Below are 14,449 nucleotides of genomic sequence, written 5' to 3'. Positions count from 1 at the left end.
CCATGTTTTGGGATCATGTGTCCTGAACTCCATCAAATCTAGAACGATATTCTATATATAGAACTTAATATAGTTCAAACATAGAACTATAAGAGTAAAAATAAAATATAGATCAATAATTGGCTGATCTTAGGATGTGAGAATTTTTGAATCATAAAAGCAATGGAAGACAACTTTAAGGGAACTAGAAACAGTATAGAATGTAAGAATGTAACTAACAGGAAAAAAAAACCCACATCAGACAAACATGAAAAATGCTAAATGCAAATTAAGATAATATGTTTTCTTTTAAATCTGATCCACTATGAATCCAGGGGTTCCCACTACCCCTCAGATTTGATAATTTGCTGGAGTGACTCACAGAACTTAATAACAATGACAGTTTTATTATAGCAAAAGGATACACATCAGAACCAGCTCCCCCAACAGTGGGGGTCCGTGAGGGTCTCAAAACTCAAAGCCTCTGTTGTCACCTCCCCCATGGGATCACGACATGTCACCCTTCCGGCATTAATGTGTGACAATACTCAGAGTACTGCCAACCAGGGATGCTCACCTGAGCTTTCAAGTATAGAGTTTTATTGGGGTTTCATAGATAGGTGTGATTGATTTCATCGCTGGCCCCAAAGTTGAACTAAATTTCCAGCCCCTTCTCCGCCCCAGAGGTGGCACAGAGCACCAACCTTCTAGTGCATGGTTGGTTTTTCTGGCACCAGCAGCCCCCAACCAGAGTCATCACTTTTGCTTAAACTATCTAAGGGCCCACCGTGAATAACAAAGACAGTCAGAGAAGTTCCAGGGATCTGGAGGCTGCCTCCCAGTAACTGGGGACAGAGGTCAGCCAAACTTTTCATTATACAGGACCTTTCTAAAAAAGCAAAGCTTTTAGCAGATGATCAGTTTGGCAGTCAGCGCTGAAGGGAGGAGGGTAAACTCTTTGCCATGTAAGACACAAAGTATTGAGTGTTAAAATGACAAAATGATGATCACCCAAGCAAGGCGTAAGTTTAATTCGCTCTTAAGAGATCCTGGGTTGGCTCTGTAGTCACAGGGACGCAGCTTTCTTGCATCTCACTGTCTGCCGTCCTTAACGCGTGAGTCCCACCCCGTGGCCAGCTGCGGCTGCTTGGCTTCCAGCCCTCACGTTCACAGTCCAGCCAGCAGGCAGGGCTGAAAGAGGGTCCCCCACTTCCTCTAAGTAAACTTCCAGCTGTTATCCAGCTGTTACTCACCCTGCCACACACGGAAACTCTGACACGTGATCTTTATTCCCGCTGGTCGTGGACTCAGCCAGAAGTTGAGGATTCTGTTACTAAACAAAAGCAGGAAGAATAATGAGAGGGCCGTTAACTGTGCTGCCTTACTGCAGCTAGTCCTGTGGTTCCACTTTTAGGAGTTGAAGGAACTCTGAAATACACAGATAGTGACATTAGTAACACACGTTTGTTTAGCACCTGCTATGTGCTCAGACGTGCTGGTAGTCACTGAACACTTAAATCTGTTAACTCATTTAAAATTCACTTCAGTTGTCATTGATGCTACTGACATGTGCACATAAAACATTGTTGAAATGACAGATTTTACGTTCTATATTTTTTACCACAATTTTTAAAATGACAAAAAAATCAACTACAGTCCTTTGAGGTGTGTCCTATTATTGTACCCATTTTAAGAAAGAGGAAACAGGCCAGGACGGTGTGAGTTACTTGCTCAGGTTCACACAAGAAGTGGTGACAAACTTAGAACTCAGATCCATGGAGAGCCCACTTCCATGACATACTGTGTCACCTCAAGATTGTTTATTTCCACATTATCTTGTAGGACTGAAACATGAGAAATAACCTAACTGCCCAGCAACAGGGGAATGGATAAATAAATTATGGTACAATAATATATTGGCATGTTACGTAGACACTAAAGCATATTTTTTGAAGAATATGTAATGACATGGGGAAAGTTTATATTAGGTTTAAAAAGGTAAGATACAGAGCACATGAACCGTATAATCCCATTTTTGTTTAAAATAAAAATTAAGATGAGTGAAAACCAAACAACTTTCCAAAATGTTAATTCTAAATGGTTCTGTATTTTCCAATTTTTTGGTAGTAACAGGTATTGGATCTTTAATCAAGGGTTGTTTTTTTTTAATTAAAATCTGTGACTGAGTGATTTTCATTCTATGAATCTATCCCTGGGAATTATTTAGAAATTCATAACAAGATTGGACACAACAGTGTTTATTAACTATTTTATATGAACAGAAATGTGAAAACAATATATATCTACTGGTGAGCAGGTATTTAAATTACAGGACCTCTATCCCATGGAATATTCTATGGCTGGTATTTGAAACCAAAAAAGGAGTATCTTCTGACAAAGGGAAAACATTTAAAATGTCAAGTGAACAGAGCAATACATAAAATTGTAGGTACAATTAGGTTTTTTAGATGGTACCTGTATTATGTATTCATTTTATTATGTATATGCTTATTCATTTTATTCGTTTAGCAAGTAACTTATTGAGCATCTAATATGCACCAGGAGCTATAATGGACCTTTGGGCTCCAGCTGTGGAAAAGACAGACATGGTCCTGGCCTCACAGAATGTTAGTCTAAATGGAGAAATGGCCAAATGAGCAATTCAGAGAACTCAAAGCATTCAAAGTGGAAAGTGCCATCAAGGGGAAAAACAGGCGTATGTGACTCAGTTCAGGGATGCTGGGGAGGGCTCCCCGGGGAACTAACCTGAGCACCGAAGGATGGGACGCGGTGAGGAGGGGCAGACGTGGTCGTGCACACAGTCCCAGAGGCACGAAAGAGCAGGTGCTGCCTGGCCCATCGGGGGTGTGGAAGGAAGAACCCGTTAGCACACTCTGCGAGGTGCTCGGAGATGAGACGGGAGCCTTAAGGTCAGTAGGACATTGAGCAGTTTTGTTAAAAGAGTTGGGAATTTTGGAAACCAGTGAGTAGATTTTAGGGAGAAAATACATTGAAGTCTGTATTGGAGAAAATCCGAAGAAGAATTGAATTGGAGCAGAGCAAGGCTCGGGAGAGGCAAGCAGTTAAGCCCTCAGTGACGATCCAGCGAGGGCGGTGGAAGCCTGGACTGGGCTATGGCAGGAGGCTGGAGAGAAGTGGGCAGACTGAAAGTCGTCAGAGCTTTAGTCAGCAGGCTTGGGGACCGACTGGACCTGGGAGGAAGACAGGGCTGGCCGGGTAGAAGTATGGAGTTGAAGAATGGCTTTTGCAAGGTGACAGTCTGTGTGTCTTTATTCAGATGCTACCTTGATTTTTTTCTTCCTTCTATTGTGGTAAAATACTCATAACATAAAATTTGCCTTTTTCAAGGTGGTTTTGTCACAGGTATTAATACTCACTTCCTGTTTATGGTTGAATGCTATTCCGTGGTGGGAGTATTCCACATTTTGTTTATTCATCCATCAGTTCATGGACATTTGGGTTATTTCCCCCTTTTGGCTGTTGTGGATAGTGCTGCTGTGAATGTGAGCGTATGGGATTTTTTGAACACCTGTTTTTAATTCTTTTGGGTATATACCCAGAAATTGAACTGCTGGGTATTTGGTAATTCCATGTTTAACTTGTTGAGGAAATGTCGATGTGTTTTCCACCAGCGCTGCACCATTTTACATTCCCACCAGCAGTGCATGAAGATTCTAATTTCTCTGCCTCCTTGTCAACCCTGTTGCTGTCCGTCTTCTTGATAACAGCCATCCTGGTGGGTGTGGAGTGGTTTTCTCGTTATGGCTGATTTGCCTTTTTCTAAAGACTCATGATGTTGAGCATCTTTTCATGTGTTTGTTGGCCATTTGTATGTTATCTTCTCTGGAGAAATGTGAATGGTAGTCAAGTAAATGATACTATTTTTAATTCTTTAACTGCTAAATAGGAAGAAGCTACAAGAAAGAGAGAGAGAGGTTGAGATTCCAAGAGACAGGATGGTAAATGGCCCAGGGTCTGTGAGAAGCTGGGAAGAGACAGGGTTGAGAGCATGTAAGTGGAGGAGTTGGCCTGGCACGGGAGGAATAGCGCTTGTATTATAACAAGACTGAAGAAGGAAAGGATGGGCATGAATGCTGCCAATTCTGTAGGTTAAGGTACAGGAAGTTGGGGGATTTCTTACCTGGGAGAAGGGTTTTCTGATGGAGAGTGGCGGGGGTTGGTGAAGTGTGGAGAGCAGGAAAGGTCTGGAGTACTCTCTAAAGGCAGTAAACAGACGGTTGATTAGGAAAGCAAAGCTGCACTCTTGGGGCATCTTTGAAGGCCCCGTTGAGATTGGAAACTGTATATTGTGGTTTATGATTTTAAAAATGTTTTCGCTCTCAGTACTTAGCAGTTAGGATATTTGGACAGAAGAGACAGGTATTTGGATTGGTCTCGGACTGAGATTTTTGCCAAGTAGAAGGAATTGAAGTAAGAGCATTGATTATATTGACAAAAATCATCAAAATAATAGACCATGGACTCTAGGCTAGAAACGGAAGGTAACTGACTGGAAACTGACGATGAACTGTATAGAGTGAAGTGTGGAGGGGGAGATTCCCAAAATAAGACGATGCTGTTGCCAGAAGGCGGGGGAGTCAACCGCAGGCAGACAGAATAGTAATGTTCGGGGATGTAAGAACGGTGGGCAGTGCGGGAAAGCCAGGGAGAAAGTCCAGAGGGACAGGACCTGGAAGCCTCATGGCACGATACAGTGCTTGTCCTTCTTACTTGAGCTGCGTGAGACCCCTGGCACAGCCAGCTTCTTAAACACATTGGAATTACAGAGGTGATTATTTCTGGATGGTAGAAAAATGGGGTTTTTTTCTCTGTATATTTTTTTCTGAATTTTAACCCCTCTGCATTGGGTTTTATTTTTCAACAGGAAGAAAGATCTTTGAAATATCTTTTTATTAATATTTTCAAAATAAAAGCATAAAAAAGTGAACCCAGTGTTTTTTTGTTTTTGTTTTTGTTTTTAACCCTTTCTGAGATTTTTTCCCCCTCTAAATGCTTAGAGATTTTCACTCTTCTTAGGACATCAGTATAGCGCAAGTGGGTCTCACACCTAGGTGTGCATGCTGGGCCCTAACCCCTGCGTCTCTGACTCAGTAAATCTGGGCGGGGACCCAAAAATTTACATTTCAGACCAGCTCCTAGGCAGTGCCAATGTTGTTGGTTTGGGGACATCACTTTGAAGAGTAATTAATTTATTTATTTAATTCGGGGAGGGGGCAGTGATTAGGTTTACTTATTTCTTTATTTTTAGAGGAGGTACTGGGGATTGAACCCAGGACCTCATGCATGCTAAGCATGCGCTCCACCACTTGAGCTATACCCTCTCCTGGGGACCTCACTTTGAGAACCACGGATGCCAAGAAAAAGGTGCAGCTGAACTTAGCATTTCAGTTCTTCAGAGAGTGGCGTGAGGCTGAAATGACAGGCTCTCCCATTAGTCCATCCCCACATGTCTGATAGTCCCTCTGTCGTCCCTCAGACAGAACATGAGAAGGGAACGGTAGAAAACTGGGACGTTTGAACATGCCCCTGACATTTGTCACGTTCAGAATTTTCTCCCCTTCTCCCCAGACCCTGACACCCCCTCCGGATCTCTTTGCAACATGAGGGATCAGTGAACGTTCGCCTGGAATTTGGACTGGGATTGACACTGCCCACATTTATTCATTGGAAAGAAAGAGTTACTTCGTGTTGCTGTATTTTTTTACTGAAAAGTCAATGTTTTCAAGCATTTGGCCACATTTTTCAGCTAAAAGACTTGTCTTTTTAGTGAGAAGAGTAAGCAATACTTGATTCTCACGACTTGCCCTCCCTTGAGGATGCACCAGAATTTAGACGTGCAATTTTAAGTGAGGGCTAATCCTGCAGTGCAACAAAGGTCCAGACAGAAGCTTCCACGTATAAGAAAGTGTCCCTTTTACATTTGTGTTTTCATTTTAATTTTTATAATTCCCTAGCCGCTGGGTGTTCATGTTTGTTGTGTAAGCATATTATATAGACTGGCTTTTCCGTCTCATGGTTGTAATCTTTTGAATCTTGATTTCAGCTGATGAGTAAAGAGTCTCCTGTCTCTGCTGGAAATGATGCCTACGTTGACCTTGACCGCCAGGTACCTGACCTTGCATTGTTTTATCCACGCAGAGATTAAAGGAGAAACTTTAAACATGAATGAGTACAGTGTTTCCGTTGAAATTGCTTACAAAATATATTGGTATAATTCTTTGTTTTTGCCAAAAATTCAAGAACTTAAGCCACTTTACTAATGTATATCACACCTTTGTGATTAAATTTTTGTCATAACTGTATTATTGCATAACCCAGCCCCTTTAAAATAAATTAACTTCTTTAACTTACTGTAATTTGTATTTTCTAGTTATAGTTTTTCCATTAGTGGTATCTTTATGTATGCCACATTTAACACAATAGATGCCTTCGTGCAAAATGACATGCATTTAATCTTCTGGTTTATTTATAATGTGAAAGATATTTTACCTTTTATTTTATGTTATCCTTTAATTGAATGTCTCCTCTACCCTTCATCCTTGTGAGGAAGTGACCAATTGGTCAGGAAATATTTAAATGCACTAAGGAACTACAGTATTTTTCTTTTTTTGTTGTTTTTTTTGTTTGTTTGGTTTGTTTTTTTTTTTTGGTTTTATGTCTGTTTATTTTCTTTTTTCCTGGAACTACAATATTTTTAAAGGAACTCTGCAATGTATTCTTATGTTTTTAACAGGAAAGTTGATTTGTAATTTTAATTATTGCTTTTTAAGAAAATACTGTTACATTGTCAGTTTCCATCTTCCTGCTATTCTGGGATATCTATTCCAAAGCATGGGTAGCAGTCTTTGTAATCTGTGTTTTCTCTCATTTCTTCCCTGTGGTTTCTGAATGTTTTGCAGGAAAATCTTTAGGCAGGCTATAATTGTAACACAAATTGTAATTTGTCTTTCCTTTCCTTTGTGGTGTTTGATTTTAAACTTGTTAGCTTGAGTGCATTTTTTTGTATCTGTATTACATAGAAATTTGGTCACATGAAAAGCCCATATAACTTTTTTAATCATTTTTTCTTTTTTTAAAAAAAAATTAACTTTAATGAATTCTTTTCATGTATGCTAACTTAAGAGTTTATTATAATAATGGGACACAATTCAGGACTGTTTGGTTTGTGTTGAGACTCAGAATAACAAAAGTCTTTTGTTTTAAAACAAAAGTTTCAAAACTGATATACAAAATTAACACAAACGTTTAATATGACTGAACACTTGGGTTGAAATACGCTAGCTCTATGTTTTATCAGTCGAACCCCTATTCAAAGAGCCAAATTCAAAGTACAGGAAAGACAAGACTGAGGGCTAAAAGATGTTCAAGGTTAGAAGTGCCTCCTTTGACTTGTGCAAAAGCGTTCTAGATTTCTCCCCGCCCCACAGAAAGAAAAGGTGGGAATGTTTTAATTCTGTGTATGCAATTGCTAGCTATGGCCACTTGATATTGACATGTTAACTGTAGCTCTGTGTCTCCATCCAGCTGAAGAAAACTTCAGAGGAATTAAATGAAGCTTTGTCAGCCAAGGAGGAAATAGCCCAAAGGTGCCACGAGTTGGATCTGCAGGTAGGAGGTCTGTTCCTGCCCTGCCTGTTCAAAACTCACGCTCCGAGTCCCACCACGTGCGCTGGGTCCTGCACACGGGGCAGTTGACTGTACCATGGCCCTAATTAGAGAAGAAGAAGGAAAAACAGATCCTGGTGAAAGAGCGCCGGCTGAGCAAAGATCGGAGCTTTCCTTCCTTCTCGCAGTCTTTTTTTTTTTTTTTTTTTTTTTTTGAGTAAAAGTAGATTTATTTAGAGAGATGCACACTCCATAGACAGAGCACGGGGCCGTCTCAGAAGGCCAGAGAGAGAAAGAGAGTGGATTAAAATGGGGTGAGCTCACAAGAGAAGAGAAAGGAGAGAGATCCTCTCTCCAGAGGGTGGGGGAGATTTTTCTGAAGCCCTGATTTGTAGTGTTCGCTAATTTCCGCAGTTTGCCAATTTCTGCGGTATAAACACCTTCTCAGTGACCGATTCCAAGTTATTGATAGTTTAACAGTCGGCTCACCGGACTCCTGAATATTGAACGAGCAGCTTGGTGACAGCCAGTGACAGCACTGCACCAGTCAGCATCAATCTCAGACGGGCAGAAGGCAGTTGGAGAAAGTGCCGAGGGGGCTGAAGGAGTTAAAGGGGCAGTGGCCAGAAGCGCCACCGCTGCCGAGGAAGGCAGCTGCAGGCCCCAGAGAACGCAGTGCGCAGGAGGTGCAGTGAGGCCGGAGCGGGTGCCCTGCAGAGGAGCTCGGCCTCATCACCCTGTCCCCCGCTGCAGGCACACTGACCTGCAGCCGCTTCCCAGTCGGAGGGTTCCTTTCTAAAGAGGTTAAACAGAAGTAAGGAGGTTAGACTGAGTATCAGTATTACAGGGTCAGGCCCTTTTCCTTTTGACCTTTCTGGGTTCTCTAATTCACAGAAAGACCAGCTTCTTGCAGTTAAGCCCAGAAGTGAATCCCATGAACAGTTTGCTGTTGACTGATTCTTTTTGTGTGTGTGTTTCTGATTCTGTTTTGTTTTTTTTTAATTGAAATACAGTCAATTACAATGTGTCAATCTCTGGTGTACAGCAGAGTGTCCCAGTCACGCATATACATACATATATTCATTTTCAATTTTTTTCCATTATAGGTTATTACAAAATATTGAACATAGTTCCCTGTGTCTACAGAAGAAACTTTTTAGAAAAATCTATTTTTATATATAGTGCCTAACATTTGTAAATCTCAAACTCCCAAATTTATCCCCTCCCACTCTCTTTCCCCAGTAACCATAAGATTGTTTGCTATGTCTGCGAGTCTGTTTCTGTTTTGTAGGTGAGTTCATGTGTCCTTTTTTTTCTTTTTTTTTTTTTTAACAGATTTCACATATGAGTAATATCATGTGGTATTTTTCTTTCTCTTTCTGGCTGACTTCACTTAGAATGACAATCTCTAGGTCCGTCCACGTTGCTGCAAATGGCATTATTTTATTCTTTTTAATCTAATGTGAAAAGATACATGTACCCCAGTGTTCACAGCAGCACTGTATACAGTAGCCAAGACATGCTGTTAACTGACTCTTGAGTGTCAGGAAAATCTGCATAACAAGAAAGGGATAAACAGGAAACTAGCCCTAGAGGAAGTGCAGAAGGTTGGGGCCCCAAGAAGTGAGTCTTCTTTTTAACTATTTAATACCCTCAGTGAAATTGGTGAAGGTATCGCATATATCAAATGAGGACAGGATGCTGTTTTAAAAAGAAAAAAATCAGACATCAAGAGACACTTAAGTAAATTAAAAATAGAATTGTCAGTATAAACAATTGATGGAATGGTTGAAAATAAAGTTGAAGAAATCTCTCACAAACAAAAAAGACAGAAAGTAAGAAATGAAATTATTTGTCTGGGGTTTCTGTCAAAATCAGGGCGGTGGGGGGAGTGGATGGAGAACAGATGATGCATAATTGGCCAAGTTTTGATACTTGCTGAAGCTGGGTCATGGGTCCACGGCGCTCACGGTATTTTCTACTGAAATCATTTTGCTCTGAAAGACATAAGAGTTGGTCACTGCTTTGGATGCAGACAGGAAGAAGTGTAGTCTTTGCACACTTGTCAAGTTTCATGGTAAATGATATTTACCCAGTCATAATATCATTCTTAATTTTTTCAAGTTTTAAAATTGAGCTATACACAAATGCAGTCATTCCCTGGCTGGCTCCTCCTTGTCCAGTCTCAGCTCAAAACCACCTGGTTTATTTGTCATAAAATATCTACTGGGCATGTCGGTGAGCCTGGTACCAAATCTGGCCTCGCTGGGAAGGACCTCCTCGGTCACCAGTCTGAAGTCATCATCCAGTCTCTCCTCTCATTCTCACTTTAGCCCTCTGCACAGCATTCTCCACTCTAGTTTTTGCACATTTTTATTAGTCTACTTTCTTGTTCAGTGTGATTTGTTTTTGTTTATATATTTACTGGGATGCTTTGTTTTGAACATCTAACACACACACATGCAGCAACGCCTGGCATGCAGTGGACACACAGTGAATATTTGAGTGAGTGAATGAGGGAGCAGGAGACTGAGTCAGTGAGTCAACAAGTGGGTGTTTGAAACTGCAGAGGTGACCAGTGACGGAGGCAAGAATAGTGCTGTAACTGTGCAAAGGAGGGATGATGGCACACGTGGCTATAATTTCACACGTCAGAGGAGAGAGTCACCAGATAATGTCTGAGGTTGATAAATCAAGAAAGAATGGAATGTAACATTATTGAGAGATGTAAAGTCATAGCCAGGAGCAATAAAATTAGGAACATTAAAACTAATTGTCTCTTGGAAGTGGAAAAACTCAGCTGGAAACTGTAGCTTTTTATGTTTTATGATAAGCCCCTTTGCCTTCATTTTTTTTCTTAAATCGTGTTTATGTATTATTTTTAATTGGTCTCCTTTTTCTGTATGTGTGAAAAGGATTCCTGCCAAATATATTGAATTAAAATATTTTAGCAGCATTTGCTAGTCTCATAAGGCTAGTATTAAGGTATAGTTTTGTACACTTGTGATCACTTCATATAAATTGACCACATTCTAATATTTATACAGTGGAATACTATTCAGCCATAAAAACGACAACGTAATGCCATCTGCAGCAACATGGATGTCCCTGGAGAATGTCATTCTGAGTGAAGTAAGCCAGAAAGAGAAAGAAAAATACCATATGAGGTCGCTTATATGTGGAATCTTAAAAAAAAAAAAAAAAAAAGAAAACCAGAAAATACAAAACAGAGACTCAGACACAGAATACAAACTTGTAGTTGCCAGCGGGGAGAGGGGTGGGAAGGGACAGACTGGGAGTTTGAAATTTGTAGATACTGACAGGCATATGCAGAACAGATAAACAAGACTATACTGTATAGCACAGGGAAATATACACAAGATCTTGTGGTAGCTCACAGCAAAAAAGAATGTGATAATGAATATATGTATGTTCATGTATAACTGAAAAATTGTGCTCTACACTGGAAATTGACACAACATTGTAAACTGACTATAACTCAATTAAAAAAAAATTGACCACATTCTACCCTGTAAAGCAGTTCTAAATAAAACTCAAAGAATCTGTGTCTTTAGATCATGCTCTCAAACCAAAGTGCAGTTTAAGTTAGAAATTAGTAGCAAAGAAAGTTTAAAATTTTTAAAGCCTTATCTATTTATTTTAAAAAGAATAAAAGACCAGAAATGAACGAGACAGCCCAGTGGCATAGAACTGAGCTGCTGCCCTATTCTGAGCAAAGACTCATGCATTTATGGAAATCTGACAAGTTATGGAGCTGGCGTTTCAGGTTCATTCATTTATTCGGTATTTACTGAGCACGTGCTCCATACCATCCACTGTTCCAGTTGCCTTAGATACAGTGAAGATGGGGAAACACAGACGTGGATAGAACGTCTCTGCCCCAAGGTGCTTACACTCGAGGAAAGAAGACCGACAATAAACAAAGTAAGAACATAGTTTACGATGTAGTGATAAGTATTCTAGAGAAAAATAAGCAGGGAAGGCAGACTGGAGAGAAGGGTGGGAAGGATTCGTTTTATATGGGTGCCCCATAAAGGCTGCTGGAGAAGGTGACATGCTAGCAGAATCCTGTGTGGGTGGAGGAGCAGCCTTCACAGATTTCCCAGGGCAGCGCACACAGGCTCAGGGCACAGGCCCGGGGATGGGAGTGTGGCTGCTGAGTTTGAGGAGCAGCAGAAGGGTGAGGACGGCAGGGGTACATGCCAAGGAAGAGGACATCCGTCTGGAGAACCCTTAAAGCTTGGTAAAGACTTTGAGTAAGTGGGAAGTCACTGGAGGCTTTTGATCTGAGTTTTGTTTTAATGGATTTTAGTGGCTGCTGGTTGGAGAATAGACTAAAGGCCAAATCAAGGAGACTAATTTAGAGGCCATTGCATTAAAAAATTATATTGGCCTAAATCAGAACTGAGAAGTGGTCAAAACATGTCTGAAGGCAGAGCCAGTGATAAGTGCTGAAACTGTGGATGTGGGTGTCAGAGTGAAATGTTCAGGCTTCTGATGGAGCCCCTGAAGGATGGAGGGGAGGACAGAGCATCGGGAGCAGCTGAGAGTCCCACCTGGACAGTTTGGATGTGAGATGCTATTAGACATCCAAGCGAATGTGATACCCAGTTCAGGGGTCCAGGCTGGAAATGGAAACGTGCGAGCTGTCAGTGAGTAAACAGCGTTTACAGCCAGGAAACTGGCAGCCATCACTGTACTTAGAAAAGAAAAGCCGTGGGCCCTTGTAGCAGAGAAATAAAGAACAATTGACTGAAGGAAAAGAGAAGGTAAAACCGGGGAAGTGGTACAGAAACCAGGAGGGGAAGGCATCCTGGGATTTCAAGGAGGGTGTGGCCTGCTCTCTTTGGTCAATAAACACCTAAGAGTAAAATGTCTGGGTTGCATGTTTCATTTTTTAGGAAAACGCAATCTGGTTTTCCTAATGTTTGGAACATTTCACACACTCACCAGGAGTGTTTGAGCCTCCCATTAGATTTCATCTTTGCCAGCACTTGGTACAGCCAGTCGCTAATTTTTGGCATTCCAGTGGGAGTGTATTGGTAGAAAACATTGTGGTTTCAGTTTGCATTTCCTTACTGATTAATTGTGAGTATCTTTTTGTATCCTTAGTTGCCATCTGTGTATCTTCTTTGGTGAACTATCTTTTCAAATATAAAAAATGAATTCTCCTTACTCTTACATATTGCTCTGCCCGTGAAATACTCCCAAAATCAACGTCTTAAGTGGAGGTTGATTGCACTCCTTTAAAAACAGAGTCTTGGTAATTCACATGTGATTATGCCGATTTCAGTGTAACTGATGAATATAAGGGCTCTTTCCTCCATCCTGACAGGTCGCAGCCTTGCAGGAGGAGAAGAGTAGTCTGTTGGCAGAGAATCAGGTGTTGATGGAAAGACTTAATCAGTCTGATTCTATAGAAGATCCTAACAGTCCTGCGGGAAGGCGGCATCTGCAGCTGCAGACTCAGTTAGAACAGCTCCAAGAAGAAACATTCAGGTAAAGACCCACTCACTCAATCTCATTTTTAAAAATTTGGTAATGTCCTTTAAAGTTTTCATGCCCTACAGCGTTAGTGGGGAGGATATAGCTTAGAGTGCATGCTTAGCATGCATGAGGGGTTCAATCCCCAGTCCCTCCTCTAAAAATAAATAAACCTAGTTACCGCCCCTCCCCTGCCAAAATAAAATAATTAAATAATACAATAATAAATAAATAAAATATATTTTTTTAAAGAATATAGCGTTAGGACATCGGGGTAGCTGCAGATTGACAAGGCGGTGAAATTAACCACTTCCCGAAAGTCTTCCCACACAGTGTGAAATAACTTCACATCAGGGAGGAGGCTTGTATCCATGCTCACCCTCAGTGTGGCTCGAAGACAGACCGCCCCGACTGAGCTGTAACTGTGAGTGAAAGGGAGAAATCAAACCCTGGCCCAGTGCCCCTCACATCTGCCCCACCCTCACCCGCCAGGCACTTTGGGGCAGGTAAAGGCAGACCCTAGGAGAACTAGTGAAGGAGCCTGAGGGCGAGCTGGAGCCACTCACGAGAAAGATGAAGTTCACTCAAAATCTGAAATTACTTTAAAAACAGAACAGGAAATTAGGTCACAAACTGCAGGGACAGGATGTCAAAGTAAATGAGTAAACGTATCTACTTAAAGGGCCAGATGCCATAAAAATGGACAAGGACTGAACTTAAAGAGGTTAGTACCTTTTCCTCGGCAGCGTTTAATGGGACACCGTGCAAACACATGGCTAATAGAGACAGATTTATTTAAAGAGCAAACTGATTTAAACACATCTCCTGGGAGAGGAAGAGGCCAAAAAGGAGGAAAAGGGTCCATCGACAGCTGGATGGTGAAGGGTAAAGGAAGGAAAGGATAAATGTGTCCTGCAAGACAGAATGGAACCACATAGAGTTCTGTCAAAGGGCTTAGCAGTACGATGAAAATACTGTGTTACACTTTACTAGAAAATACATCACGACCTGTTTCTTACCGAGCTGTAGATTTCCAGTGTTAAAACTGTAGGAGGAATTAAATATCAACTGGGTTTTTACTTATCAAGTAATTTAGTATAGTAGCATATCTGCTATCCTTTGTTATTCCTCAATGGAATGTTTCTGGATTTTGCCTTTTTTTTTTTGCCTTAACAGAAAAAAATAAAAAACTTAGTCTTCTCAGAAACCTTGGAAAAACAGTCCATCCCCTACAGCCCACGTCCGCAGTTCAGACTGTGATCCGAGGGCCCTTTCAGAGAGTCTTCAGGGCCCTGTTTGTTCCAAATACATTATCTGT

General features: G+C 41.1%; 1 protein-coding gene across 2 annotated transcripts in view; it reads left to right on the top strand.

Moving 5' to 3' along the window:
- HOOK3 (hook microtubule tethering protein 3) overlaps nucleotides 1-14,449 on the top strand; it is a 93,718-nt gene that overhangs the window by 33,264 nt on the left and 46,005 nt on the right. For both annotated transcript variants that reach the window (XR_012064347.1, XM_072950155.1), the window contains exons 7-9: nucleotides 6,065-6,127; nucleotides 7,546-7,629; nucleotides 12,983-13,146. Coding sequence is in view for 1 of the 2 variants with exons in the window: in XM_072950155.1 (XP_072806256.1) it covers nucleotides 6,065-6,127; nucleotides 7,546-7,629; nucleotides 12,983-13,146 (311 nt within the window). In the remaining variant the exon portion in view is untranslated. The remainder of the gene's footprint in view (nucleotides 1-6,064; nucleotides 6,128-7,545; nucleotides 7,630-12,982; nucleotides 13,147-14,449) is intronic.

The sequence above is a fragment of the Vicugna pacos genome, chromosome 26 (genome assembly GCF_048564905.1).
Source record: "Vicugna pacos chromosome 26, VicPac4, whole genome shotgun sequence".
In the NCBI taxonomy this organism is placed as follows: Eukaryota; Metazoa; Chordata; class Mammalia; order Artiodactyla; family Camelidae; genus Vicugna; species Vicugna pacos.
The sequence above is the reverse complement of the archived record's forward strand: the minus strand, read 5'-3'. Positions and strand labels throughout refer to the sequence as shown.